This window comes from Agelaius phoeniceus, chromosome 5 (assembly GCF_051311805.1).
Source record: "Agelaius phoeniceus isolate bAgePho1 chromosome 5, bAgePho1.hap1, whole genome shotgun sequence".
Taxonomy (NCBI): domain Eukaryota; kingdom Metazoa; phylum Chordata; class Aves; order Passeriformes; family Icteridae; genus Agelaius; species Agelaius phoeniceus.
In genome coordinates, this window is record NC_135269.1 from 26,424,105 (window position 1) to 26,450,340 (window position 26,236).

The 26,236-nt window shown below is 48.6% G+C and overlaps 8 protein-coding genes and 1 long non-coding RNA gene across 9 annotated transcripts; 4 read left to right on the forward strand and 5 right to left on the reverse strand.

Moving 5' to 3' along the window:
* Positions 1–4,133: 4,133 nt before the first annotated feature.
* On the reverse strand, positions 4,134–4,567 carry LOC129119230 (histone H2A-IV). The gene has a single exon (XM_054631128.2). It carries the CDS (start codon positions 4,541–4,543, stop codon positions 4,154–4,156), a length of 390 nt encoding a protein of 129 aa, XP_054487103.1. The 5' UTR covers positions 4,544–4,567; the 3' UTR covers positions 4,134–4,153.
* Positions 4,568–4,865: 298 nt separating this feature from the next.
* LOC129119238 (histone H2B 1/2/3/4/6) lies at positions 4,866–5,373 on the forward strand. The gene has a single exon (XM_054631137.2). The coding sequence runs from the start codon at positions 4,886–4,888 to the stop codon at positions 5,264–5,266; it is 381 nt and encodes a 126-aa protein (XP_054487112.1). The 5' UTR covers positions 4,866–4,885; the 3' UTR covers positions 5,267–5,373.
* Positions 5,374–6,645: 1,272 nt separating this feature from the next.
* LOC129119242 (histone H3) lies at positions 6,646–7,156 on the forward strand. Its single transcript, XM_054631141.2, has one exon. The coding sequence runs from the start codon at positions 6,646–6,648 to the stop codon at positions 7,054–7,056; it is 411 nt and encodes a 136-aa protein (XP_054487116.1). The 3' UTR covers positions 7,057–7,156.
* Positions 7,157–8,762: 1,606 nt separating this feature from the next.
* On the reverse strand, positions 8,763–9,213 carry LOC129119248 (histone H2B 1/2/3/4/6). Its single transcript, XM_054631146.2, has one exon. It carries the CDS (start codon positions 9,172–9,174, stop codon positions 8,794–8,796), a length of 381 nt encoding a protein of 126 aa, XP_054487121.1. The 5' UTR covers positions 9,175–9,213; the 3' UTR covers positions 8,763–8,793.
* Positions 9,214–9,482: 269 nt separating this feature from the next.
* LOC129119231 (histone H2A-IV) lies at positions 9,483–10,281 on the forward strand. The gene has a single exon (XM_054631129.2). The coding sequence runs from the start codon at positions 9,505–9,507 to the stop codon at positions 9,892–9,894; it is 390 nt and encodes a 129-aa protein (XP_054487104.2). The 5' UTR covers positions 9,483–9,504; the 3' UTR covers positions 9,895–10,281.
* Positions 10,282–16,590: 6,309 nt separating this feature from the next.
* LOC143694123 (uncharacterized) lies at positions 16,591–17,716 on the reverse strand. Its single transcript, XR_013182357.1, has 2 exons — positions 17,412–17,716; positions 16,591–17,271 (listed from the first exon to the last, which is right to left on the reverse strand). It is a non-coding gene; the product is annotated as an uncharacterized LOC143694123 (long non-coding RNA).
* A 94-nt stretch (positions 17,717–17,810) lies between these two features.
* Positions 17,811–18,430, reverse strand: LOC129119237 (histone H2B 1/2/3/4/6). The gene has a single exon (XM_054631136.2). It carries the CDS (start codon positions 18,279–18,281, stop codon positions 17,901–17,903), a length of 381 nt encoding a protein of 126 aa, XP_054487111.1. The 5' UTR covers positions 18,282–18,430; the 3' UTR covers positions 17,811–17,900.
* A 76-nt stretch (positions 18,431–18,506) lies between these two features.
* On the forward strand, positions 18,507–19,215 carry LOC129119232 (histone H2A-IV). Its single transcript, XM_054631130.2, has one exon. It carries the CDS (start codon positions 18,630–18,632, stop codon positions 19,017–19,019), a length of 390 nt encoding a protein of 129 aa, XP_054487105.1. The 5' UTR covers positions 18,507–18,629; the 3' UTR covers positions 19,020–19,215.
* LOC129119229 (histone H1.01) lies at positions 19,129–20,686 on the reverse strand. Its single transcript, XM_054631127.2, has one exon. The coding sequence runs from the start codon at positions 20,641–20,643 to the stop codon at positions 19,984–19,986; it is 660 nt and encodes a 219-aa protein (XP_054487102.1). The 5' UTR covers positions 20,644–20,686; the 3' UTR covers positions 19,129–19,983.
* Positions 20,687–26,236: the final 5,550 nt, after the last annotated feature.

The window sequence follows — 26,236 nt, forward strand, 5'->3', positions numbered from 1 at the left end:
AAAACAAGTAGATTGAAAAGAGTTACAGAACAGATGGGAATTTTAATCCCACATAAAATCCACAACCTTTTTGTACTTGCACTCCTGCTTATATTGCACGTAGATATTTTTACTTGCAAAGGTCGTAGGAAAATGGAAGAAATAATTCCTGAAATAAGAAGAGTGCACAGAGTGCTACATCTGCAATCTGAACTTGTAACAGATGAAAGGATATTGACCTCCTTTTGTGCAGTATCAGAGCTGTGAAGAAATGCACACATCTCAGGTATGCATCCTCTTTTCCTTTTGTAGCACAGAGCAGCCACCTCAACAAGAAACAATCTGGACACTCCACATGACCAAGTTTTGGGGTCCTTTTCCCCTTCAGCTCTTGGGACACAGCCAGGTCAGTGCCTTCAGCCATTCCACTTAGAAAAGAAGACACAAATCACCACAGGAATGGCATAGGCCCAATCTTTCAACATAACCAAATCCATCTTTACCCAGAGCTGCCTCCCCCTGTGCTCTGAGCATCACCAGGCTGCACTGACAGCCCCACAGGCACTCCTGGGTGCCTGGGCCCAGCTGAGCTGCCCCAGGAAGCCAAATTTATCTGAGTCTGTTCTGCTCTCTGCATGTGGGGGCTTTGAAATCGCTGCTCCCAGCCCCATGGGAGAAGGGAAATGGTCACATTCCACAGGCAGCCGGAGCTCCTGGGGCTTCAGCCTGAACTGACGCTTACATGTCCTGCAGAACCTCCCAGGATGTGTGTGTTCCACTTCAGAGTTACCACAGAAGCTCACATTTCTCAGCAGGAAATTGTTAGGAAAATTAATCCACAAACACCACAGGTTTATGTCCAAAAAGGAGACAGAGGAGTCCTTTTACTTTATTCTAATAAAGGCAGAGACCATGGGGCATTCCCCTGGAATCTCTCAAAATTTTGGAGGATGCAGCCTCCCTTTTATCCTAATTTCCTGACTGCATTTCCCTTCTCTCTTTCCCCATTGGCTGAGGTACATGAGAGGTACATACTTCCTAATACACCTGATACCAGAGATTTCCCTCTAATGTATAACCCTCCCTTTTAATTTTTAATTCTTATGGAATTCAAGGGTTTTTCTTCTCCATTATTTCTTTCATCTCTCAATGTCTAATTTTATTTATCAGCAAATCTAAAGTTTATTTGTAAAAGCAAATATCTTTTTTCATTCATTAATCAGTGGAATCCTTCCCATTGTTTCTTTTCTCTCCCAGTGCTGGTTTTATCTACCAGCAGACCCACAGCTCGTTTGTAAAGACAAATCCTCTATTCCTCTCAAAATGACAAGGTACAAAGAACAGGGGGAAACACCAGGAAACTGCAAAAGAACTGGGACTATTTTACAGCATTTACCTGAAACTGAATAATGTCTCCTTTTCTTCTTCACCCTACAGGTTTGTTTCTTGACAATGGTAAAGCAAAAAATACTTTAACTGTGGGGGGCCTGGAGTGAAACTGAAGAGGAAATTCCTTGTTTCTGGATGTTAAACTCCAGGGCCCCACTCTGCCCTTCCAGGAGATATCCCAGCCTTTCCTTTGCCTTCTCCCTTCTGTTCCCAGGGGCCTCTTGCAGCACGAGGTGCTGGTGGCAGCCACAGAGCAGCATGAGAGGATGAGCTGATGATCCCAAAACACCCCATTCCCACTGTGAAGGGCTGCTCCATCCTGTGTCACCCTGCATTTCCCCGCTCCCAGAGGCGGATTAGTTCTTAAATCCCCGTCCCGGGCCCCAGTGCAGGGAGCAGGAAAATGCCTGCTTGTCACGGCCTGACCAACCAACCCAAAGGATTTTGTTGCCGCGGGGGAAACGAGGGTTCCCGGTGGGAACCATCCCCGCTGTCACTCCCTCCCCGCTGTGTTTATGCCGGAACGGGATCGCGCAGCTTCAGCCCAGCTCTCCTCCCCATGCCCCCAAATTCAACTCCTGGGATTGAATCACAAAGCCCACAACAAAGGAGAAAGCAAAGCAAGCACCAATGCAAATAGGATTCCGTGTTTTACCGCACGGGCAGCCGGTCAGTCCGGGAGCCGCAGGGAATCCCCCATTCCCAGCTGCGCACGGATCCTTCCCTGGAGCACGGCCGGGGCATGGACGGGGAGGGGATGCGGCACCAGCGGGGCGCGGGGGCTGCTGCTGCCCTGCCCGGAGATCTGTCCCGGCAGGGCTGATAATGCTCCCATCGCCACCTTCCGCTCCCATTCTGCTGCTCCAAAAACAACTTATCGTCAAAGTCCATCTGCGCCCATCCGAGGAGGCTGCCGGCGTTCACTGTTGGGAAATACATTTATTTTCAAAGCGGTTCTGCTCGCTTATCCCGCTTTTGGTAAACCACGTCTAGGAAGCATTTTCACAAGAGTGTCTGGCTGGACAATATACATTCCAGGTCCGGCAACCCTTCATAGTTTAGACCTCGTGTAGCCCTATCTTTAATTTATGCCTTTATTTCCCATGGATGTAACTCGAAACTACAACTTCAACGTAACCGAGCACATTCTCTAGCAGAAAAAAAAATGAGAGGAGATACTGCAATAATTAATTACATACCTTCTTGACCACTACCACTGTACCCTTAATACCAGAGCATTCTTTTGAAAGGGAAAGAAATCCATAAAATTGTTCTGTTGGAAGTTTCTACAGTCTACTAACTAGAATTCTACTCTAGTGTTCACACAACATCGAGATGATGCACACGGGGTTTTTCTGAGCAGTCTTTCCCGTTGTTCCCTACAATTCGATATGCTGGGCAGTCTCATTATGTGGAACAAGGTGGCACAGAGGGGAGTGGCAAATTCCTTCCCCTGTGGAAGAGTGGATTCATCACCCACTCACTTTGAGGAAAGTGAAATTCAGCGAGCACACACACGCACACCAGGTCACAGGTGTTCAGTCACTGCTCTTTTTTCCTGTACTGGAGGGCAGAGATGGGCAAAGACGTGACCATGTTACAAACTGCTCCCGTCGCTGCGGTGCCACCAGGTGCAGGACAGACAGAGGCTCCTGAGGCCCAGAAGCCGCTGCTGCAGCCGAGAGCCTGCAGGAGAGGCACAGGGAAAAACGAGCCAGGAGGAGCCGCACCAAAGCCAGGAGGAAATCGGAATGCGGCAGGGCAGCACCAGAGAATTTAACTTTGAAGCAACACTGTGACCTGCTGTAAGAGCAGCAGCTTTTCCAAGAACGACTCGCTTTCTCCCAAAACCGAGTGCTGGCTCGAAACTCCCCCTACCACAGGGAGAAGAGGGCGTGGATCCAGCGATCAGTGCCAGAAAAACGAAATTAAAAGCGATCGCGCTCTTTCCAGTGAGCACTACATCACATCAGAGCTCCTTGGGAGCACCGGCAACTCCTCCCTGCCTGAAACCTTTCCCTGGTGTTCCACAATTCCGCCAAGGAAAGCCAGCGGGACTCACGCAGGAGTATGCTAAGAGGCAGCAAAAGTGGATCAGTCGGGGCCCGAGGCGAGGAACGCCCCTCCGGTTGAGAAACATTTGTTCCACTCGCTGTCGGGACTGCGTAACGCTATTTAGGGCTTTCTTTATTTTTTTTTTTTTTTGCGTGTTTTGCTTTCCTTCCCACTCCCCTTTTTCTGAAACACGAAAGTGCAACAGAGGCCAGCTCCTATTTAGTACTCGCAAAGGAAACAATCCAGACTGCTAAGACTTTATTGTTGCCCGCTAATAAAGGAAACAATCCAGACTGCTAAGACTTTATTGTTGCCCTCTAATAGGTACGGAACAGAGCACTTAGAGCAAACGCGGAGCTGCGATGCCAGGACACGGGATATTTACGCAATTATAAAACCCCCATTTGCCCCATAATTAACACATTGAAAAAGTCAAAACGATTATAAATTGGGAAGGTCTAAAGAAGTAGAAACAACGGAAAATCACCTCGGTAATTAAAGGAGAGGTCCTTTGAGAAAAAAAGAAACCTGCCTTAAGACAGGCTCCGTACAGGAACAGGGAAACGGAAACGAAGACAAGCATTAATAACATAAAGACTAGAAGAAAAGGCAACTTACGCAATTCTGCCTTCTCTTACTGGAATACCAAACCTGTAGTGAATCAGCCCTTTAAGAGGAATGTGGGCGGCTCTAAAAAGAGCCTTTGTTTGGTGATAAGCCTCACCAAGCTTTACTTGGCTTTCGCCTTGTGGCTGTCGGTCTTCTTGGGCAGCAGCACGGCCTGGATGTTGGGCAGCACGCCGCCCTGCGCGATCGTCACCTTGCCCAGCAGCTTGTTGAGCTCCTCGTCGTTGCGGATGGCGAGCTGCAGGTGGCGGGGGATGATGCGCGTCTTCTTGTTGTCGCGGGCCGCGTTGCCCGCCAGCTCCAGGATCTCGGCCGTCAGGTACTCCAGCACGGCCGCCAGGTACACCGGCGCGCCGGCGCCCACGCGCTCCGCGTAGTTGCCCTTGCGCAGCAGCCGGTGCACGCGGCCCACGGGGAACTGCAGCCCGGCCCGCGACGAGCGCGACTTGGCCTTGGCCCGCGCCTTGCCGCCCTGCTTCCCGCGCCCGGACATCGCAGCGACCCCGCAACAGCGGCAGCGACACAACCGGGAGAGCCGGAGCAACCCTGAGCCCGCCTCGGCGCCTGCCTTATATACAACCCGGGCGGATCGGCAGCGCCTGCTGGGATTGGCTGCGAGAGAGGACTTGCTTCCGCAGCCAATGGCAAGGCGAATCCAGATCTGGCCAATGGCGGCTCCCGGCGCCGGGCTCCGAGCTGACAGAGAGCCAATGGCGCGGCGGCGGTCTCGGCGGAGCTGCTATAAAGCCGGCTGCCGAGGCGGTGCCGCCGCTGAGCGCTGTCGCTGTGTGAGTTGTTCGTGTGAGGCGCTGCGATTACTGCTGCTGCTTCCAAAATGCCCGAGCCGGCCAAGTCCGCCCCCGCGCCCAAGAAGGGCTCCAAGAAGGCGGTGACCAAGACGCAGAAGAAGGGCGACAAGAAGCGCAAGAAGAGCCGCAAGGAGAGCTACTCCATCTACGTCTACAAGGTGCTGAAGCAGGTGCACCCCGACACGGGCATCTCGTCCAAGGCCATGGGCATCATGAACTCCTTCGTCAACGACATCTTCGAGCGCATCGCGGGCGAGGCCTCGCGCCTGGCGCACTACAACAAGCGCTCCACCATCACCTCGCGCGAGATCCAGACGGCCGTGCGCCTGCTGCTGCCCGGCGAGCTGGCCAAGCACGCCGTGTCCGAGGGCACCAAGGCTGTCACCAAGTACACCAGCTCCAAGTAGACGGCTTCTGCCTTCTTTCTTCCGTATTTTTAACCCAAAGGCTCTTTTAAGAGCCACCCACTTTCTCAGTAAAAGAGCTGATGCTGTCACGAGTTTCTGCCCCATATGCTTATTCTAGTAAAGGGGGGGTGGAAGGCATTTACTGTATAATAAATAGTATTTTTAAGTATGCAGGATTTATACTGTGTTAAACTGGCTATATTCTGTATGTCTTAAAAGGCCGCTTCTCATGCATGTTTAGTTCCCGAGTGGCGGCTATGACATTTACCGTTGTCGGTCTCAAGACGGCCAAAACAAATCCTCTGTTTGCTGGTAGTGTTACGGTCTAGCCACGGTAACGGGAAAAAGAACGCAGGCGTGTTCTTTTAGTGCCGGAATTGGACGCATTAAAACACAGGTGGTTCCAGACGGCCTTGTGTTCTTGTTTTTTAGTTGATTCTGAGCAAAAGGATGCGATATAATTGCCCACTCTTCTTCACTACCCCCAAAATGGGGTTTTCGCGGGTGACCGGGGAAAGAGAAGTGGGACGATGCTCTGCCTTTTCGCCCCCGAACTGCACAGTCTACATAGGCACTACCGTCTATCCTAACGCTCCCCAGTGCGGCTCTTTCCCGGCTTTCGTGCGCCCCCCTCTCTCTCCCCGCCGTGTCCCCGCGCCCCGCACTCTCGGCCGCCCAGCGCGGACGGGGCTGCAGCGCGCGGGCAGAGCCGGGGCCGCGCCGCTGCCGCGTTCGGTCCGACCTGAGTGAGGACTGCGCGGAGCCTCCCCGCGGACGGGCCCGGCCGCCTCCTGCCCCTCCCGCCCGGCGCTGATTGGTGCCGCTCGCGGCCTGAGCGCGCGCTGCCCGCAAGGGACGCGGCGCTTCCAGCGGGCCGGGGCAGCGGCCGGGAGAGCTCGGCGGGGCCGGGCAAGGCGGCTGCCGCCTGCGCCTTCGGCCTTGCTGCCGCGGCCCTGAAACGAAGGCGGATACTGAGCGGCAAGATACCGCGAGCTCTCGGGGAAGGAGGCGGCTGCCGGCGATAGCTTTAGCCAGCGGTCCTGAGGCCGGGAATGAACGCGAGCCGAGTGGATTTGGATAAAGGAGGGCGAGCCCGAGGCTTGGGCGGCGAGCCCGTCCTGGCCCGCTCTCCGGCGGTGCCGCCGCCACCGCCGCTGCTGTGCCCCGCAAGCCGTTGCTGGAAGGGGGCGGGGCGGGGCGAGGCCAGGGTGCGTTCCCCGCCCCGAAGGCGGGGGCTTTTCCCGGGCTCGCGACATGCGCCCAATGGCAGCCGGCCGCTGCCGCGCGGGCGGCCAATGGGCGCGGGCAGCGGGTTTATAAATAGCGGCGGCTGTGAGCCGGGGGCGCAGTGAGCGCGGAGCGCTGTGAGCGGCGGAGCTATGGCGCGTACGAAGCAGACGGCGCGGAAGTCGACGGGCGGCAAGGCGCCCCGCAAGCAGCTGGCCACCAAGGCTGCCCGCAAGAGCGCGCCGGCCACGGGCGGCGTCAAGAAGCCGCACCGCTACCGGCCCGGCACGGTGGCGCTGCGCGAGATCCGGCGCTACCAGAAGTCCACGGAGCTGCTGATCCGCAAGCTGCCCTTCCAGCGGCTGGTGCGCGAGATCGCGCAGGACTTCAAGACCGACCTGCGCTTCCAGAGCTCGGCCGTCATGGCGCTGCAGGAGGCCAGCGAAGCCTACTTGGTGGGGCTCTTCGAGGACACCAACCTGTGCGCCATCCACGCCAAGCGCGTCACCATCATGCCCAAGGACATCCAGCTGGCCCGCCGCATCCGCGGAGAGCGAGCCTGAGCTGCCGGCAGCAGCCCTTCCTGGCCGGGCAGTGAGGCAACCCACGCAGACCCAAAGGCTCTTTTAAGAGCCACTACATGTACAAGTAAAAGAGCTGTTGCACTATTTTCACAGAAAATGTTTTTAGGAGGGGGGGGAGGAGGGAACCTTCATGGTTCGGTGGGTGTCGTTATACAAAGAGGTTTGAGATTTTCAAACAGCTGCTTCACGATACACAGATCAGGCTGTTAAAGTTTGCTTATTGCTTTAGAGTCTAATAGTAAAACTTCACTGAGCCCCGGGAAATTTTAACCTCTTCTGGAGCCAGGATTTCTAATAGCATGGTTTTTAGCCCGGGGCAACTGCAGTCGCAATCGTTTATATACTTGCCCTTCCTCCCTTAAAGTGTTATCAGGCACAGTCGCAGGGATGTAAACTACTTTAGACTCTGCTCACCCCCTTTAAACTAACGTATTTTCACATTTCCTCCCTCTGTTTTTGTTGCCCTTAGCCGCTGTTCATAAAACACGCATTACGCTGCAAAGACTCGGGTATGAATTGCAAAAGAACTTTAGAACGGTATGGAGTTTTATAAAGGAATTTTTTTAATATGCAGGAGCTCAGTAAAATAAGACTCAAAAAAAAAAAAAAGAGAAGCTGGGACTATAAAAATTTAACGTAAAAATCTTAAAAATATTCAAAATTAGAAACTGCTCGTTTCAAAGCACTGCTGCAGCCCTTTTATTATGCATGTAGTGATTCCTAAACAAAGCCTTTGGGTCTATGGTGGCTGCCTCCCTTCTCTGTCGGGCAGACTGTGACTTTCAAGAGCTACCAATTCTTTCATTTGAAGAATTTGCTCCCCCTCATTTTGTACACATTATTTAACTTTTCCGTCCAGTAAGATTTGTTTTTTCAAGTCCCAATTGAATATCGTCCCCCGGGACCCGTTTTTCATCAGTATCTGCAGTTTTTCATACAAATCTAAATCTGAGGTCTTAAACCCATGTAGTAAAACAAAAAATGACAGAAAATTCAGAAACACCCATAAGGGGGCAGCAGGGACTAAAAAACACTTTAAATGAATGGTGTAAATGAATGCTACTTAATTCTGAAGCCTTTATAAGCTATTATTTGGAATCTTACAATAATAAACCTAATTAATGAGTAAGTGCGTAATAATTTAAAGCATTTCTCTTAAACAAATTTTATTTTTCAGATCGGGAAGGCCAATGAAGTGTAGAAGTAGAAAATAGTACTTCCCTATAAATAAATTCTTGAAGACACCTCTCAAATATATGGCACTTCTCTGTGACATGGATATTATGGGGCAGACCACAGCTGAAACTGTGGGGGCGGGGGGAGGAAATAATTAGGATTCCAAAATCTCAGAAAGGAGTTCATGTAGAAGCACACAGAAAATGGACGGCAAATGGAAGCTGCCCTTAAACCACCTGGCAATTGAAGAAAATTGTACATACCAGCTAAAATGAAGGCTTTTCAGTAAATATCTGGGCTCAGTAGGGAAAAAAAAATGCAAGCTCAAAAAACGCAAATAGGGTAAAATAGGATTTCTGTTTGTATTACTAAACTATAAAAATTTGGTTTTGATATTTGGGGTTAAACACTGATAAAGGAAGGTAGAGAACATGCTATGAAAATAGTGCAAAAGAAATCAAAGCTCTTTTACTGAGAAAGTGGGTGGCTCTTAAAAGAGCCTTTGGGTTAAAAACACTGAAGAAAGAAGGCAGAAGCCGTCTACTTGGAGCTGGTGTACTTGGTGACAGCCTTGGTGCCCTCGGACACGGCGTGCTTGGCCAGCTCGCCGGGCAGCAGCAGGCGCACGGCCGTCTGGATCTCGCGCGAGGTGATGGTGGAGCGCTTGTTGTAGTGCGCCAGGCGCGAGGCCTCGCCCGCGATGCGCTCGAAGATGTCGTTGACGAAGGAGTTCATGATGCCCATGGCCTTGGACGAGATGCCCGTGTCGGGGTGCACCTGCTTCAGCACCTTGTACACGTAGATGGAGTAGCTCTCCTTGCGGCTCTTCTTGCGCTTCTTGTCGCCCTTCTTCTGCGTCTTGGTCACCGCCTTCTTGGAGCCCTTCTTGGGCGCGGGGGCAGACTTGGCCGGCTCAGGCATTTTGGCAGTAGCAGCTCCTCACGCGAACAACTCACACAGCGACAGCGCTCAGCGGCGGCACCGCTTCGGCAGCCGGCTTTATAGCAGCTCCGCCGAGACCGCCGCCGCGCCATTGGCTCTCTGTCAGCTCGGAGCCCGGCGCCGGGAGCCGCCATTGGCCAGGTCTGGATTCGCCTTACCATTGGCTGCGGAAGCAAGTCCTCTCTCGCAGCCAATCCCAGCAGGCGCTGCCGATCCGCCCGGGTTGTATATAAGGCAGGCGGTGAGGCGGGCTCGGAGTTGCTCCGGCTCTCCCGGTTGTGTCGCTGCCGCTGCTGCGGAGTCGCTGCGATGTCCGGGCGCGGGAAGCAGGGCGGCAAGGCGCGGGCCAAGGCCAAGTCGCGCTCGTCGCGGGCCGGGCTGCAGTTCCCCGTGGGCCGCGTGCACCGGCTGCTGCGCAAGGGCAACTACGCGGAGCGTGTGGGCGCCGGCGCGCCAGTGTACCTGGCGGCCGTGCTGGAGTACCTGACGGCCGAGATCCTGGAGCTGGCGGGCAACGCGGCCCGCGACAACAAGAAGACGCGCATCATCCCCCGCCACCTGCAGCTCGCCATCCGCAACGACGAGGAGCTCAACAAGCTGCTGGGCAAGGTGACGATCGCGCAGGGCGGCGTGCTGCCCAACATCCAGGCCGTGCTGCTGCCCAAGAAGACCGACAGCCACAAGGCAAAAGCCAAGTAAAGCTCGGTGAGGCTCATCACCAAACAAAGGCTCTTTTTAGAGCCGCCCACATTCCTCTTAAAGGGCTGATTCACTGCAGTTTTGGTATTCCAGTAAGAGAAGGCAGAAATGCGTAAGTTGCCTTTTCTTCAAGTCTTTATGTTATTAATGCTTGTCTTCGTTTCCGTTTCCCTGTTCCTGTACGGAGGCTGTCTTAAGGCAGTTTTCTTTTTTTCTCAAAGGACCTCTCCTTTAATTACCGAGGTGAATTTTCGTTGTTTCTACTTCTTTAGAACTTCCCAATTTATAATCGTTTTGACTTTTTCAATGTGTTAATAGTGGGGCAAGTGGGGGTTTTATAATTGCGTAAATATCCCGTGTCCTGGCTTCGCAGCTCCGTGTTTGCTCTAAGTGCTCTGTTTAGTACCTATTAGAGGACAACAATAAAGTCTTAGCAGTCTGGATTGTTTCCTTTGCGAGTACTAAATAAGAGCTGGCCTCTGTTGCACTTTCGTGTTTCAGAAAAAGGGGAGTGGGAAGGAAAGCAACCCGCAGACAGAAAACCAAAAACTAAAAAAAGAAAGCCCTGAATAGTGTTAGGCAGTCCTGACAGCGAGTGGAACAAATGTTTCTCAACAGGAGGGGCGTTCCTCGCCTCGGGCCCCGACTGATCCACTTTTGCTGCCTCTTAGCACACTCCTGCGTGAGTCCCGCTGGCTTTCCTTGGCGGAATTGTGGAACACCAGGGAAAGGTTTCAGGCAGGGAGGAGTTGCCGGTGCTCCCAAGGAGCTCTGATGTGATGTAGTGCTCACTGCGTTACACTGGAAAGAGCGCGATCGCTTTTAATTTCGTTTTTCCGGCACTGATCGCTGGATCCACGCCCTCTTCTCCCTGTGGTAGGGGAAATTTCGAGCCAGCACTCGGTTTGGGGGGAAAGCGAGTCGTTCTTGGAAAAGCTGCTGCTCTTACAGCAGGTCACAGTGTTGCTTTAAAGTTAAATTCTCTGGTGCTGCCCTGCCGGATTCCGATTTCCCCCTGGCTTTGGTGCGGCTCCTCCTGGCTCGTTTTTCCCTGTGCCTCTCCTGCAGGCTCTCGGCTGCAGCAGCAGCGGCGGCTTCTGGGCCTCAGGAGCCTCTGTCTGTCCTGCACCTGGTGGCACCGCAGCGACGGGAGCAGTTTGTAACATGGTCACGTCTTTGCCCTCCAGTACAGGAAAAAAGAGCAGTGACTGAACACCTGTGACCTGATGTGTGTGTGTGTGCTCGCTGAATTTCACTTTCCTCAAAGTGAGTGGGTGATGAATCCACTCTTCCACAGGGGAAGGAATTTGCCACTCCCCTCTGTGCCACCTTGTTCCACATAATGAGACTGCCCTGCATATTGAATTGTAGGGAACAAGGGGAAAGACTGCTCCGAAAAACCCCGTGTGCATCATCTCGATGTTGTGTGAACACTAGAGTAGAATTCTAGTTTGTAGACTGTAGAAACTTCCAACAGAACAATTTTATGGATTTCTTTCCCTTTCAAAAGAATGCTCTGGTATTAAGGGTACAGTGGTAGTGGTCGAGAAGGTATGTAATTAATAACTATTATTGCAGTATCTCCTCTCATTTTTTTTTCTGCTAGAGAATGTGCTCGGTTACTTTGTAGTTGTAGTTTCGAGTTACATCCATGGGAAATAAAGCCATAAATTAAAGATAGGACTACACGAGGTCTAAACTATGAAGGGTTGCAGGACCTGGAATGTATATTGTCCAGCCAGACACTCCTGTGAAAATCCTTCCTAGACGTGGTTTACCAAAAGCAGAATAAACGAGCAGAACCGCTTTGAAAATAAATGTATTTCCTAACAGTGAACGCCGGCAGCCTCCTCGGATGGGCGCAGATGGACTTTGACGATAAGTTGTTTTTGGAGCAGCAGAATGGGAGCGGAAGGTGGCGATGGGAGCATTATCAGCCCTGCCGGGACAGATCTCCGGGCAGGGCAGCAGCAGCCCCCGCGCCCCGCTGGTGCCGCATCCCCTCCCCGTCCATGCCCCGGCCGTGCTCCAGGCAAGGATCCGTGCGCAGCTGGGAATGGGGGATTCCCTGCGGCTCCCGGACTGACCGGCTGCCCTGCGGTAAAACACGGAATCCTATTTACATTGGTGCTTTCTTTGCTTCCTCCTTTGTTGTGCGCTTTGTGATTCAATCCCAGGAGTTGAATTTGGGGGCATGGGGAGGAGAGCTGGGCTGAAGCTGCGCGATCCCGTTCCGGCATAAACACAGCGGGGAGGGAGTGACAGCGGGGATGGTTCCCACCGGGAACCCTCGTTTCTCCCGCGGCAACAAAATCCTTTGGGTTGGTTGGTCAGGCCGTGACAAGCAGGCATTTTCCTGCTCCCTGCACTGGGGCCCGGGACGGGGATTTAAGAACTAATCCGCCTCTGGGAGCGGGGAAATGCAGGGTGACACAGGATGGAGCAGCCCTTCACAGTGGGAATGGGGTGTTTCGGGATCATCAGCTCATCCTCTCATGCTGCTCTGTGGCTGCCACCAGCACCTCGTGCTGAAAGGGGCCCCTGGGAAGAGAAGGGAGGAGGCAAAGGAAAGGCTGGGATATCTCCTGGAAGGGCAGAGCGGGGCCCTGGAGTTTAACATCCAGAAACAAAGAATTTCCTCTTCAGTTTCACCCCAGCCCCCCCCCCCCCCCCCCCCCCCCCCCCCCCCCCCCAATTAAAGGATTTTTGCTTTACCATTGTTAAGAAACAAACCTGTAGGGTGAAGAAGAAAAACAGATATTATTCAGTTTCAGGTAAATGCTGTAAAATAGTCCCAGTTCTTTTGCAGTTTCCTGGTGTTTCCCCCTGTTCTTTGTACCATGTCATTTTGAGAGGAATAGAGGATTTGTCTTTACAAACAAGCTGTGGGTCTGCTGGTAGATAAAACGAGCACTGGGAGAGAAAAGAAACAATGGGAAGAACTCCATTGATTGATGAATGGAAAAAGATATTTGCTTTTGCAAATAAACTTTAGGTTTGCTGATAAATAAAATGAGACATTGAGAGATGAAAGAAATAATGAGGAAGAAAAACCCTTGAATTCCATAAGAATTAAAAATTAAAAGGGAGGGTTATACATTAGAGGGAAATCTTTGGTATCAGGTGCTTTAGGAAGTCTGTACCTCTCATGTACCTCAGCCAATGGGGAAAGAGAGAAGGGAAATGCAGTCAGGAAATTAGGATAAAAAGGAGGCTGCATCCTCCAAAAATTTGTGAGATTCCAGGGGAATGCCCCATGCTCTCTCCCTTTATTCGAAAAAAGTTACAGGACTCCTCTGTCTCCTTTTTGGACTTAAACCTCTGGTGTTTGTGGATTAATTTTCCCAACAATTTCCTGCTGAGAAATGTGAGCTTCTGTGGTAACTCTGAAGTAGAACACACACATCCTGTGAGGTTCTGCAGGACATGTAAGCGTCAGTTCAGGCTGAAGCCCAAGGAGCTCCAGCTGCCTGTGGAATGTGACCATTTCCCTTCTCCCATGGGGCTGGGAGCAGCGATTTCAAAGCCCCCATGTTGAAAGATTGGGCCTATGCCATTGCTGTGGTGATTTGGGTCTTCTTTTCTAAGTGGAATGGCTGAAGGCACTGACCTGGCTGTGTCCCAAGAGCTGAAGGGGAAAAGGACCCCAAAACTTGGTCATGTGGAGTGTCCAGATTGTTTCTTGTTGAGGTGGCTGCTCTGTGCTACAAAAGGAAAAGAGGATGCATACCTGAGACGTGTGCATTTCTTCACAGCTCTGATACTGCACAAAAGGAGGTCAATATCCTTTCATCTGTTACAAGTTCAGATTTCAGATGTAGCACTCTGTGCACTCTTCTTATTTCAGGAATTATTTCTTCCATTTTCCTACGACCTTTGCAAGTAAAAATATCTACGTGCAATATAAGCAGGAGTGCAAGTACAAAAAGGTTGTGGATTTTATGTGGGATTAAAATTCCCATCTGTTCTGTAACTCTTTTCACTCTACTTGTTTTCCAGTTGTAAAATCAATTATGCTCATAATTGCCTCCTGAGATTTTCAGTGCTAAAAATAAAGGATGAACTTTTTTGATTAATACCTTCTATCATTTTTGACAAGGAATGCTTTTGATAAAAGCATTTTGATAGGTCTGCAGTCAGATAATTTGGTTCTTTGTAGGCATGAAAGAAATCTAACCTGGAAACCCCCTTTCCACCTACACAGGCCCCTGGTTCAGTGACCCCAGCCCTTGGGGAAAGAGCTGCCCCTGCTCCTTGAATGCTCCATCCTTCCTCACAGCTGTGTGGGCTGGGAAGGGAGGAGTTCCCAGCTGCATTCCCACCTACTTTCAGCCTCTCCTCCTGGGAGATTTCTGCCATGTCTTGGCTGTGCTGTTCTCTGAATGGCACAGCCCTTAGACCAGGTATTTGCAACCTCAAGTCTCATTTTTTTTTTTCATTTACCATCTGACCTGGGCAGATTTTCATCACTGCCAGAAAACATTACAGCAAGGTGGGTCCAAAACCAAATATTTTTCCCTAGCTGCAGTGAATACTTTCTCCTGCAAGTGTAATTATTTTAAAATGTAACATTTTCTGTTTAGAATGGAAAGAAAAGCCTCTGGGAAAGTAACATTGGGATAATTTGTCTTGGGTATCAGGTAATTCTATTCTGTGTCCGTTAAAGAAAAAAAAAGAAATTCAGGTTTGAGAGCAGCTATTGGTTTACTACATTAATAAAAATGAAACAAATATTAAAAAAAAACGAAAGAAACACAAAAAATAAAACCCACCAAAACAAAAACCCTCCAAAAACCCCGCAAAACCCCAGGAAGTAGCAAAAAGTTCCTACAGACTGTCAGTGATTTGTTCAGGTTTTGGTCCATGTATATGGCATCTATTTCTCATTTCTGATTCACTGCTCAGTCAGTTCACTAGAGAATGCAGGTATATGTTTGCCCAGCTGCTCTATTTCAATTTGCAGAAATTAAGAGAGAGAGTGTTTTCTTTTTGAAACATAATGATTAAAACCCATAAATTTTACTGCAGGAATGGTCATCTGGAGAAGATATATGTTCTTCCAGGAGTGATAATAATTTTATTATTCTAATAAGAATAAAATTGGGGAAATTTTTGTAACTGCTTGTATTGTTCTTCAGTGCTCTTTTTTGCAGCTTACTTACTAAGCTGTAGTTTCACTCTGATCATCTGAGATATAAAAAATTGCTGGTATAAAAACATATATTTTGACAAAAATGTTTGTGTTACAAAGTGTAAATATTTCCCATATTTCAGATGCTGTGAATCAGGAGACATTTTGATGGTAAATATGGATGGTAGACTAAAAGACAACATGCAGGGCCTGTTTATAGATGACACATTCAAACACTTCCAATATTGAGAATTGTTGGGGGTAATGACTTTGCTTTGCACTGGAAGATCAGCAAGCTGCAGCCCTGGGGCACATGAGCTGATGAGTGTAAACTTTTTATAAAAGTGGTGTCACAAACACTGACCAAGCTGAGACTGGCAAGACAGGAGCAGAATGAAGATGGGCCAAGGGACCAATCCCAGGAATGAGATAACTTCCAAAGGAGTTCAGCCCAGTGACCAAAAATATCAAGGAGACATCCAGGGAGCAGCACCAGGAATTAAATTCTTGTATTTGGGGATTGGATGGTGGGTGGCACCGATACAATTTGGGTTGCAATCTGCTGTAGGGGCTCCTCTTTGGAGACACCCAGCTCCATCTGCTCTGCACACTGCATAAAGAAACTTTTCACTCAGTGAACTGGAAACTCCTCTTCAAAGAGGAACCCAGGGCAGGAGAATTGTTTGAGGGGGCTTCTGCTTTGTTCCTTCATGGTTTGGTGGCAGCAGCAGCGGCACCTGCTCCAGCAGGGGGATGCATTTGAGCACGGCCCTCTGGCTCTGCTGGGTGCCCTCACCTGGGTACGGTCCTTGGGAGGACAAAGGGAACTGCTCTGAAAGAAACAGGAAAGGACAGCAAAGAATGTGAATTATGGAAGAACAAGCTGCCATGTGATTTTATACTCACACTATTTGCATTAGTGCCTTTGAGTGTTCATCCTCTTGTGACAGGAATTTTTTTAAGATTTGTTATTTTTGCTAAGCTTAAAGCTTAGCAAAGCTACTTTTACCTTGAGTGGCAAGAACGAGTTAAATAAATTTTCCATGGAGGGAGCTCAGAGACTTTGTTCCCAGCACTGTTAGAATAATTAGAGTTATGTTACAATCAGATCTGATGTTAAATGCTATGTTCACATGATAGCCCCCTAATATTGCCTTGTCATTCTTAATGAAATTGAAAGAAGAAATCAGGAACATTTTACTTTCTGTTTAGCAAGGATTTTACTAGACCTAGAAATAATTTCACACACTGAAACAATCTACTAAAAATCCCCTGAATGTCTGTGATGGCTCCCAATGAGGGTCCTACATGGAGGACACAAACACAGCAAAAGGAAAAGGAACACTTCTGAGCAGGGCAGCCAAAGGCATCCCTGAGCTCCTGCTTTGAACCAGGCAGCAGCGCTGTCCCATGGCAGCTGAGGTTTGAACTGGGGTTTTTTACATGGCTGATTAGGTGCAGAATGGCCACTGACAAATTCTTCTGGTGGCCATCTTCAACTGTGAAAACAGGAGCACTTCTTTGTGCTTTTCTGGTGATCCGGGAAAGCTTGGAAAAGCCTAGAGTGGGATATACAATGGTTTATTAATCTTGTCAGGTATTAGACATATACAGGGACTCAGAATAAGCAACCTGTGTTTGAGAGTTTGCACTAAAGCACATGGAGAGATTGCAAAACCCCATTTCAAGCTGATAAAGAAGAGTTTGGAGAATGCCTCTTCCCACTGGCTATCTGAAATCCAGTCTGAGAAGTCCCCATAACCCTTCAAAATGAAATTAACATTTATTAGGTAATAGGTGACAGATTTATGAGAGACCTGGTGCCTGTCTCATTACCTGTCCTACCAAAGGATATGCAAGTCAGTACTAGAAAGTTCATTTTGTCCTTCTGTGGTGCCTGCATGAATTCTGTTCAGAAGTTCACAATATATAGTTGAAATTTAGGATTATTCAGATCCAGTTGGGAAGTGATAATGGCTTTGATCTGCATCCACGGTGGCATGTAATTGTCCAGAAATGGGAGGGGGTGACTGAGAAAGCACTTTGAGCCTCATTAGTGGCTGTGTGATGAGACCTGGGAGCTGACAAAGCCTAGAGTGTCGAGTTTCTTAGTATTTCGTACTTTTAAAACAATCAGTGACAGATTCATGCAGAAAAGGACAGATAGGTTAGAACACAAGTCTTCCCGTATTTTCTTCCTCGAAAGGAGAACCCAAAGCAGACGTGGGAAGAAACCAGGCAAGTTACTGTAGAAAGAAAATAAAAAAAAAAAACATGAACAGAAAGATTATAAAGACAAATGGTGAAGATAAAGGAGTTTAGAAAGTGCTTCTGAGTTAATTGATCACTGGGCTATTTGCAAGAGTTGAAGGTAAATGCCACTTACCGCCGCCGCACAAATTCCTTTGGAGCACAGTGCGCTGCACTCATCTCTCACTGCTGTGGCAAAAATAACCGCGACCGGCAAAAACTGCAGAGGCTGAGCACCATCAAGTGGCCGATCCGACAATGGCAATGCTGTACAGGGATGAGTATCCATGAATAATTTCGATTCCCTGCTGCCTAGAAAAACCCAGTTAGATCCCTACCCTTCATCTTACAACAGACATAACATGGAAACTTGCAACAGTAAGGTGATGTTTAAATTTGTGAAAACACCTAAAAAAACCAAAAAGAAACCAGAACAAAAAAAAAAACCAAAAAAAAAAAAACCCAAAAAAAAAAAAAAACAAACCAAACACCCAAACCTTTGGACACAAAGATTCTACACTAAGAAACAATAAAGTGTTTCTTACTTGACTGTTCAGCTCTTTTATTGAATAAGTGGGTGGCTCTTAAAAGAGCCTTTGGGTTAAGGAATATTTCAGCTGAGTATTTACTTGGAGCTGGTGTACTTGGTGACAGCCTTGGTGCCCTCGGACACGGCGTGCTTGGCCAGCTCGCCGGGCAGCAGCAGGCGCACGGCCGTCTGGATCTCGCGCGAGGTGATGGTGGAGCGCTTGTTGTAGTGCGCCAGGCGCGAGGCCTCGCCCGCGATGCGCTCGAAGATGTCGTTGACGAAGGAGTTCATGATGCCCATGGCCTTGGACGAGATGCCCGTGTCGGGGTGCACCTGCTTCAGCACCTTGTAGACGTAGATGGAGTAGCTCTCCTTGCGGCTCTTCTTGCGCTTCTTGTCGCCCTTCTTCTGCGTCTTGGTCACCGCCTTCTTGGAGCCCTTCTTGGGTGCGGGGGCGGACTTGGCCGGCTCGGGCATGGCGACAGCGGTGTCTCCTCCTGCACCCACGGAACGGCTGCGGAATCAACCCCGGAGGGAAGTGAGAAGCACGGCTGCGTGCGACACATTTATAGCGCGCCTATGCAAATAAGCGGCTCCTGCTCTGCACACGTTCATTGGCCAGACCACGAAATGATGTCAGTACTCCTCTGTATTCGCGTCTGATTGGTCAGAATTGGATCCTGCTTCTCATTGGCTGTCTGCACAAGACCTACTTCTCAGCCTATCAGCGCAAGGTTGAGGCAGTAAAGCGAGCGCGGAGCGAGGCAGTGCTAAGTGTTGCGGTTCCAGTGCCGGGGGAGCGACTGAGCGAGCGAGCGCGAGAAGATGTCTGGGCGCGGGAAGCAGGGCGGCAAGGCGCGGGCCAAGGCCAAGTCGCGCTCGTCGCGGGCCGGGCTGCAGTTCCCCGTGGGCCGCGTGCACCGGCTGCTGCGCAAGGGCAACTACGCGGAGCGCGTGGGCGCCGGCGCGCCGGTGTACCTGGCGGCCGTGCTGGAGTACCTGACGGCCGAGATCCTGGAGCTGGCGGGCAACGCGGCCCGCGACAACAAGAAGACGCGCATCATCCCCCGCCACCTGCAGCTCGCCATCCGCAACGACGAGGAGCTCAACAAGCTGCTGGGCAAGGTGACGATCGCGCAGGGCGGCGTGCTGCCCAACATCCAGGCCGTGCTGCTGCCCAAGAAGACCGACAGCCACAAGGCGAAAGCCAAGTAAATCTCATCTGACTAACAACCCAAAGGCTCTTTTCAGAGCCACCCACAAGATCCTAAGAGAGCTGAGTTACCGCAACAACAATGAATGCCGTTTTGCATTAACTACTCCATTCTTGTTTTAACTTTTTTTTTATTTTTGGTTGGATAAAGTAGCAACGTTTTCCATGTTTGTGATAACAAAGTCTTGCCAAAACGTCCTCCTCTCCGTGCAAGTTCTTCCTGGTTCGGGCTATTTTCCGTTTAGTTCTTACGTCTGAGAACATACGGACGCTATTCGTTTAGAGTTCCCGTCCCACCTCCCTTTTCCGCCTCTTAAAGCGGCTGACGCAGTTCCAGAGATAGGAGGCGTAATCGTCTTCGGGGAAGGGAGGGGGAAGGGCAGCCGGCCGGGATTTCCGCTGGCCAATCCTTGGGCAGGGCGGGCTTTTTCAATACTTAAAGCTTTCTTTCTCATCAGGAACAAAAGGATTGGGAGAGATCAGGGCTAGTTTTGTGTCCGTAAAGAAACCCTCCCCTCTTACCCCCCAAACAGACAAAGGTATTTACGGAGATAGTTAAGAAGAAATAATTCACTAGATTAGACATGGCTCAGTAGTAGCGTGCCTGGCAATTGCATTATTTTGTTACAAAACATATCTTTAAAAAAACGTACATCCGATCTTTTATCAAATCATTATAAAACATTGCTTCTTGGTAGTCAAAGTAATCACTTGGGGAAAAAACAAAAGTCTACACTTCCCTAAAGTCGCCGCGCTCTACTGCGTTCTTAACTATTTCTTTCGGTAAACCCTAGGAAACAAAAAACACAAGACACAATTGACCTCTTGACGACTTACGAATTGCTGGACCCCTGCTGCAGGTTACGGACGACCTCGGTGCATCAGCTCCTTTAGGGAAAGTGTGGGTGGCTCTTAAAAGAGCCGTTGGATAACAAAATATGTAGAACAAAACTCTCCTGGTACAATTTACTTCTTTTTGGGCGCCGCCTTCTTCGCCTTGGCCGCTTTGGGTTTGGCTGCCTTGGGCTTGGCCGCTTTGGGCTTCACGGCCTTTGCCTTAGCTGGGCTCTTGGCCGCCTTCTTGGGGCGCCCGGCCTTGGCGGCTTTCTTGGGGCTCTTCGCTGCTTTCTTGGCTGCGGCGGCCGCCGGCTTCTTCGCCTTCTTGGGGCTTTTCTTGACCGCCGCCGCCTTCTTGGGCTTCTTGGCGGCGCTGGCGGGCTTCTTGGCCGCCGGCTTCTTGGGCTTGGCCGCAGCTGCTCTCTTCTTCGGGGCTTTTTCCTTCACTTCCCCAGGTTTCTTGTTGAGGCGGAAGGAGCCGGAGGCGCCGGTGCCCTTGGTCTGCACCAGGGTGCCCTTGCTGACGAGGCTCTTGAGCCCCAGCTTGATGCGGCTGTTGTTCTTCTCCACATCGTAGCCGCCGGCGGCCAGCGCCTTCTTGAGCGCGGCGAGCGAGAGCCCCTTGCGCTCCTTGGAGGCGGACACGGCCTTGGTGATCAGCTCGGTGACGCTGGGCCCCGCGGGCTTGCGGGCTTTGGAGCCGCTCGCCGCCTTCTTCGGCTTCTTGGCGGCGGCCTTGGCGCCGGGAGCGGGCGCATCGGGGGCGGCGCTGGGAGCGGTCTCGGACATCGCGGCGGCTGCCTCTGCGGAGCGGGCGAACACAATTGGGCTGGCCCGGGTCAGATGCTCGTATTTTTAGAGCGGAGCCGCGCCGTGATTGGTGCGCTGCAGAGCCCGCCCCGCCGCACGGCCGGGGAGCCCTTCGGTGTGCTCGATTTGTGTTTCTTTGGACTAACAAAAGTGTGTTTTCCTCGGAATTTCTGCCACCAAATCGGCCGGTTTCCCCGGTGAGGGGGGAGAAGAGCAGGTACTTGCGTTCGGGAGAGTTTCCTGCGGCAAACACGCGATTTGAGTTAAAGGAGAGGCGATAAATCCCGTGTGCTGCTGCTGGAGAGACCTCTGAAGGGAGAAACTTTTGTTTTTCCTTGCAAATTAAAAATTTCCTTTTGATATAAATGTTACGGCAACGACTCAGTCTTATTCTTTAGAGGGTTTTCTTGGGGTCAAAGTTGAAAGCTTACGATTTGAAGCTATTTTGACAGTTTAAATTGATTTTGAAGAGGAGGAAGTAACACAAACTCCTTTTTCAGCTCTGAATATGGATTAAGAACCGGTTCCTTTGACCATGTGTTTTACCTACTAAAACGCTAAAGTCTAGTGAAATAGTGTCTCGTACAGCCACCTATTCCACTTTTTATAGAAACATAAGCAATTTCTTGTTATCTGGAGACTGATGAACAGAGAGTTGGTTTATTTTGTCTTACTGGGATTTCAGTACAAGGGAGGCAAAGTTACTCTGCTGCTCTACGTGGGGTGTTTTTGTTTGTTTTTGCTACAAATTTTTCTACCAAATATTAATTAAATCAATCTATTTGCCTGTCGTGTTCCATATTATTTTGAAGTATATAGTAATTTAAAACCTTATGTTACAAAACTGCAGTTTTGTAAAAGAAAGCAATGTCCTGCACTTCTGTTGTTTATGGAAATTATCTTTGTCTCTAGGAATTTCAGATTTGCAAGGAGTATCATTGCAGTTTAGTAAGCATGCTCTTCATTCCCAAAGAATATTATCTTGTTTTATATTTTCTCTAAAAGTAGTAGAATTGTAAATCTTATTGCTGTTTGGATTTTTAATGTGTCTCTCAGAATATGGCTACACAAAGGTTTAGCTAAAGCCTCTGAATGCTGAATCCCCTTCTCACTCTAAATAAAACCCACCTAATTATTACTTGTTCATTTTACAGCAATCACTGAAATAAGGAAATACTTTTATGACAGAAACTAGAGCAATTTGTGATAACCTGAGTTTTAACAAGGGGAGAGGTAGGCCATAGGTCATTCCTAAAGAACCAGGAAGGAGTCAACCAACACTGGTATCTGGTGGAAGATGGTGAAATATGCTGAGCAGAACAGAGCTCTGGCTTAATGTTTCATTAATCTGTTACTGACTGTGAAAAAAGTGTATTATCCATTGTCTTTTGCAGTTGTTTAAGAATCACAAGAACTGCACTACAGCCAGCCCTTTGGTATTACTTGATATAACATAGAATGTGAATACAGTGTTTAAGTACATATTAGCAACCAGAAATTCAGAGTGTATGAGTAGATAGTTTTGGGAAAATGCAATTCTATTTCTGTGTCATGGTTTTATTTACAATGGCTGTTTTATAAATACTAAAATGTGTATAAGATGAGAGATTTAGCTTGCTGTAAAATAGTGTTTCAGGGAATGTGAAATTATGAATAAATGCAACGAAGGGGAAAAATGTGACCTCCACCCCATAATGATAAAATACCATAAAAAAGGTTGCAGTAAAAATGCACCTGAGCTCTGTAATGCTTTAAGAGGAAATTAACTGAGAGAAGAGCTAATCAAATTGTGATTTTCAAGGTCTTGTTTGGCAATACTATGTAACATGAAGAAACCTTCAGAAATTGCAAATGAAGGTAAAACGTTTTGAAGCCTTTATCCTGTATATGTAAAATTATGAATTAACCTTTCCATTTATTTGGCTGCATAATGTAATAAGGTAGCAATTGCTGGGAAGATACGAAATTTAGCAGTTGCCTAGAGACTTCATTGCATATAGACAGAGGAAAAGCATAGGCCATGAGTGACATGTCAGCAAAATGAAAAATTCCTTTTTGCTTATTCTTGGTGCTTTGAACACATTTGTTTCAGTAATCTTCACTGAAGGAATTGTAAATATTCCAGCTCTCATTTATGTCTTCACAGAGTCTTCATTCACATTTGTTGGTGGCAAAATTGAGGTGCCTATAATGGTCACTATTCCAGTTTTCTGCCTGGCTTTTCTCCCAGCAGTTGCTACCCTTTCCTCATATCCCAAAAAGCCTACTAAGTATATATGTGTCAGGTTCTGGTCTTCAGCTACTTTTTAGTCATTTAAACTGAAGTAACTTCAGAAATTTCATTTAAAAAAAAAACCAAACAAAAAAAAAAAGAAGCTATTTTTTAAATGGTGTCGAAGCAAAGAGATAAACCTACTTTACTGATGCAGAAATGCTACTTGGAGCACATGTTCTTCCTTATGTGAAAGAAATACATACAAGAACAATATTTGGGAAAGTTAAGGTGTATTTGGCAATTTTAAAAAGAGCTGCTCTGGAGTCAGACCAGATAGTTAAAAAAGAATAAACAAATGTACTCAGGAAAAGAAAAAATATGGTGAAAGATTACCTAAAAGGCAGAAGTGGTAGTGGTTTATCTCTAGCTGAGTGGTTTATCTCTAGCTGAGCAAATGAAGAAGGGAAATAATCCTGTTTTAGATATAGGATATTGTGGAAAAATATCATTGGGAAGACATTACATAGACTGCTACATGCAGTTTGGTTTTCCCAGTGAGACTGGAGTGAGGTAGAATTCATCATTCAGTAAGAGAAGGAAAGTAATATCAGGATCTCCAGAGATACTTCTGAAGACACCACTGTAAGGTCTATTTTATATGAATGACTTCAATCCTTCTCACCTTATGGGCACCCCAGCAGGCCACACTGCATCACAAACCTGCAACCTGAGCCCTCCCTGCAAATTGCTTCCCTTCAGACACCCAAATCTGTCCAACTTTTGCAGTTATCATTAAGACCTCTTGGCATGAGCAAGGAGACACAGGAAGCACAGCCAAGGGCTGGCAGCACACCTGAGAGCTATCAAACGTTCCCATCTGCAGTTTAGGACCTGCCAATACTTGTTCCTACGAAAATAAGCTGTGGGTTATATTTAGGTATGTCTGCATTAAGGAGAGGTAGCACAGTAGTTGTTCCCAAGCAATTTTGTGAGGAGGCATTAGCATGAGAGCCAGCCACACAAATGTGGCTGCTGGGCTGCTCTGCCTGCTGCAGCTGAGGGCTCTGCTCAGTCATCCCCAGCAGCTGAAGGAAGCACAGCTGCTCTTACACACCAGAGCCCCTCTCTGGTGGCCATTTCCAGAGAGATTTAGGTGAGGGCCTTTACATGATGTGCTGCATTCCCACATACATGTTCCACAGGAAAGAGGTGTAAATGCTGCCTGCAACCATGATTACACTCCCATTACAGTGTTACACCCATGCCTGACTTGCCCTCAGTGACATCATCTTTCATCTGAGTTTCAAATGTAATAACACTTGTGTGATCCAACCAGCCAGCACAGTTTAGCAACTTTTAACACTTAGCTAAGGAATTTTAAAGCAAGACCTACCAAACTACAAACTTGTTGCAGCTCAGCAGAACAAGTCTCTGCCTACATAATACTAATGTGTCTGCTGCTACTGCTGTTAAAGCTCCTAAAGTGTACTGAGGTCACATAAGGCTTTTTAAACTCAGGGTATGAGTGAGCACCTGTAGGGAGCAGAACAAATAGGGTAGGGCAAGGGATGACTGTCCCCACAGATTCATCTTCCTGGAATGTTGTACACTCCTCCCTGTACCCTTGGTGGTTAAGGGTTGGGGCACCTGTGGTGTCCTCCCTTCTTCATTGCATGGCATGTAATTTGGCAAGTTAAAATCTATAGTCTGAAACCTGGATATGTCCATAGTTAGGAGGCACTGGGAAGGAAAACCTTCCTGGGAAAGCAAAACAAAAAAAAAGTCAGCAAAAAATGCAGGGGGTCAAAATCTATCTGAGAACAGATAATGATGAAAAAAATGGACTTTGTTCTTTACTCTTTGTTTATTAGTTTAAGGCATATTTACTTTTATTCACACACAATGAAAAAAAAAAGGTCCTCAGTCAGATATCAAATAATAGAATTATTTCTATCTAAATAATTTGGTCTTCTAAAACTAATCCAAGCCACTTGAAAAATTGTGTTCTGGACCACCTTGGCATGGTTTGAATGTCATCATCAATGGGAGACTGAGGACACCTCAGGCCCTTAGACAAACTGTTCCTGAGAGGTGAACAGCATTAACAGCAGGTGCATCAGCTATGGCTCCCCAAGGAAATTGTCTCCACCTGAATGGAGAGTGCTTCACTTTTGACTGCATTTAGTGGTGAAGTCCCCCAAGGAAGGGTGACACCATGCTGCCTTTCCACAGCAGCCTCTCCATAGCATGGAATCCTGGCTGCTCAGACTAGTCAGCAGCTCACGCAGAGGGATGCTGGGCTGCACACTCTTCCTCCCTGCAGCATTGCAGCACTTCTGTGGATTTTCTGCCCTCCACACTTTCCTGCTTGTGTGACAATGCTGTCTGTGACTTCTGGTGCACGGGAGGGAGGAATGTGATTAATCTAAATGTCACTTCCCACTCCAGCCAGAAATGTGTTTGGAACCTATGGAGGGACCAAGTGTCCTGGACACATCATGCATGCACAGCTGTTCTGCAATCTGCCATCTTCCTGGCTGCTGACACCCCAGACACTGATGGGACACGCTTCCAGGTAAATTTGGATTGGCAGGCAACTCATTTTTTGCCTCACAGGCACTGACAGTGGCACCCAGGCACAATGTAGGCTAAGAGCCAGAGCCCTTTGTAACTCACCATGCAAAGGTGCTCTCCTTAAATGGTGCTGCCTTCCTGTTATTCTCCACAGGTATGAAGGTGAAGCAGGTACTGGCTCTAGACAAGGCTCTTTGTGCCATCTCTCTAGAACAGGAGTATTGCAAGTTAGCATCAGGGAGCTCGCTGGTTTTTAGGCTGTTTTCCCACAGAACAAAAAGGGAACAAAAAGGTTTTGCAGGGTTGTTCACTGTGTAAGTGTTGTGCTGTAGTTCGTGTTTTTGCAGTACATGCTTTGCAGCCTGTGGTGTGGTGCCAGAGTAGCACCATCTCAGGTCAGTGTGTTGTGCAGATTGCCAGGGGCACTGGAAGGGCTGGCTGGGGCCTGAATTTCCCCCTGATATATCAATGATGTCAGCAACTTGTCACCTCTGCTGTCATACAGTTAGGAAGTTGGGAATCTGGCTTCAGAGGCTTGTGAGACTATATATGTATGGTTTGGGCACATTCAGGAAGAATATATTTCATCTGTTTTGCCTGCAAATTACCTTAGTCCCAGAAAAGATTGGCTTCCATAATGACTGTATTAAAACTAAATCTTGTTCTTTCTGTCAATTTTTGGTTTTTGGGGTTTTTTTGCTTTGGAACTGAAAATGCCATCAAGATTTTGTTGACTTGGTTTTGAAATAGGGAATAGAGTAACAACGTCAACTTTTGTGTTCT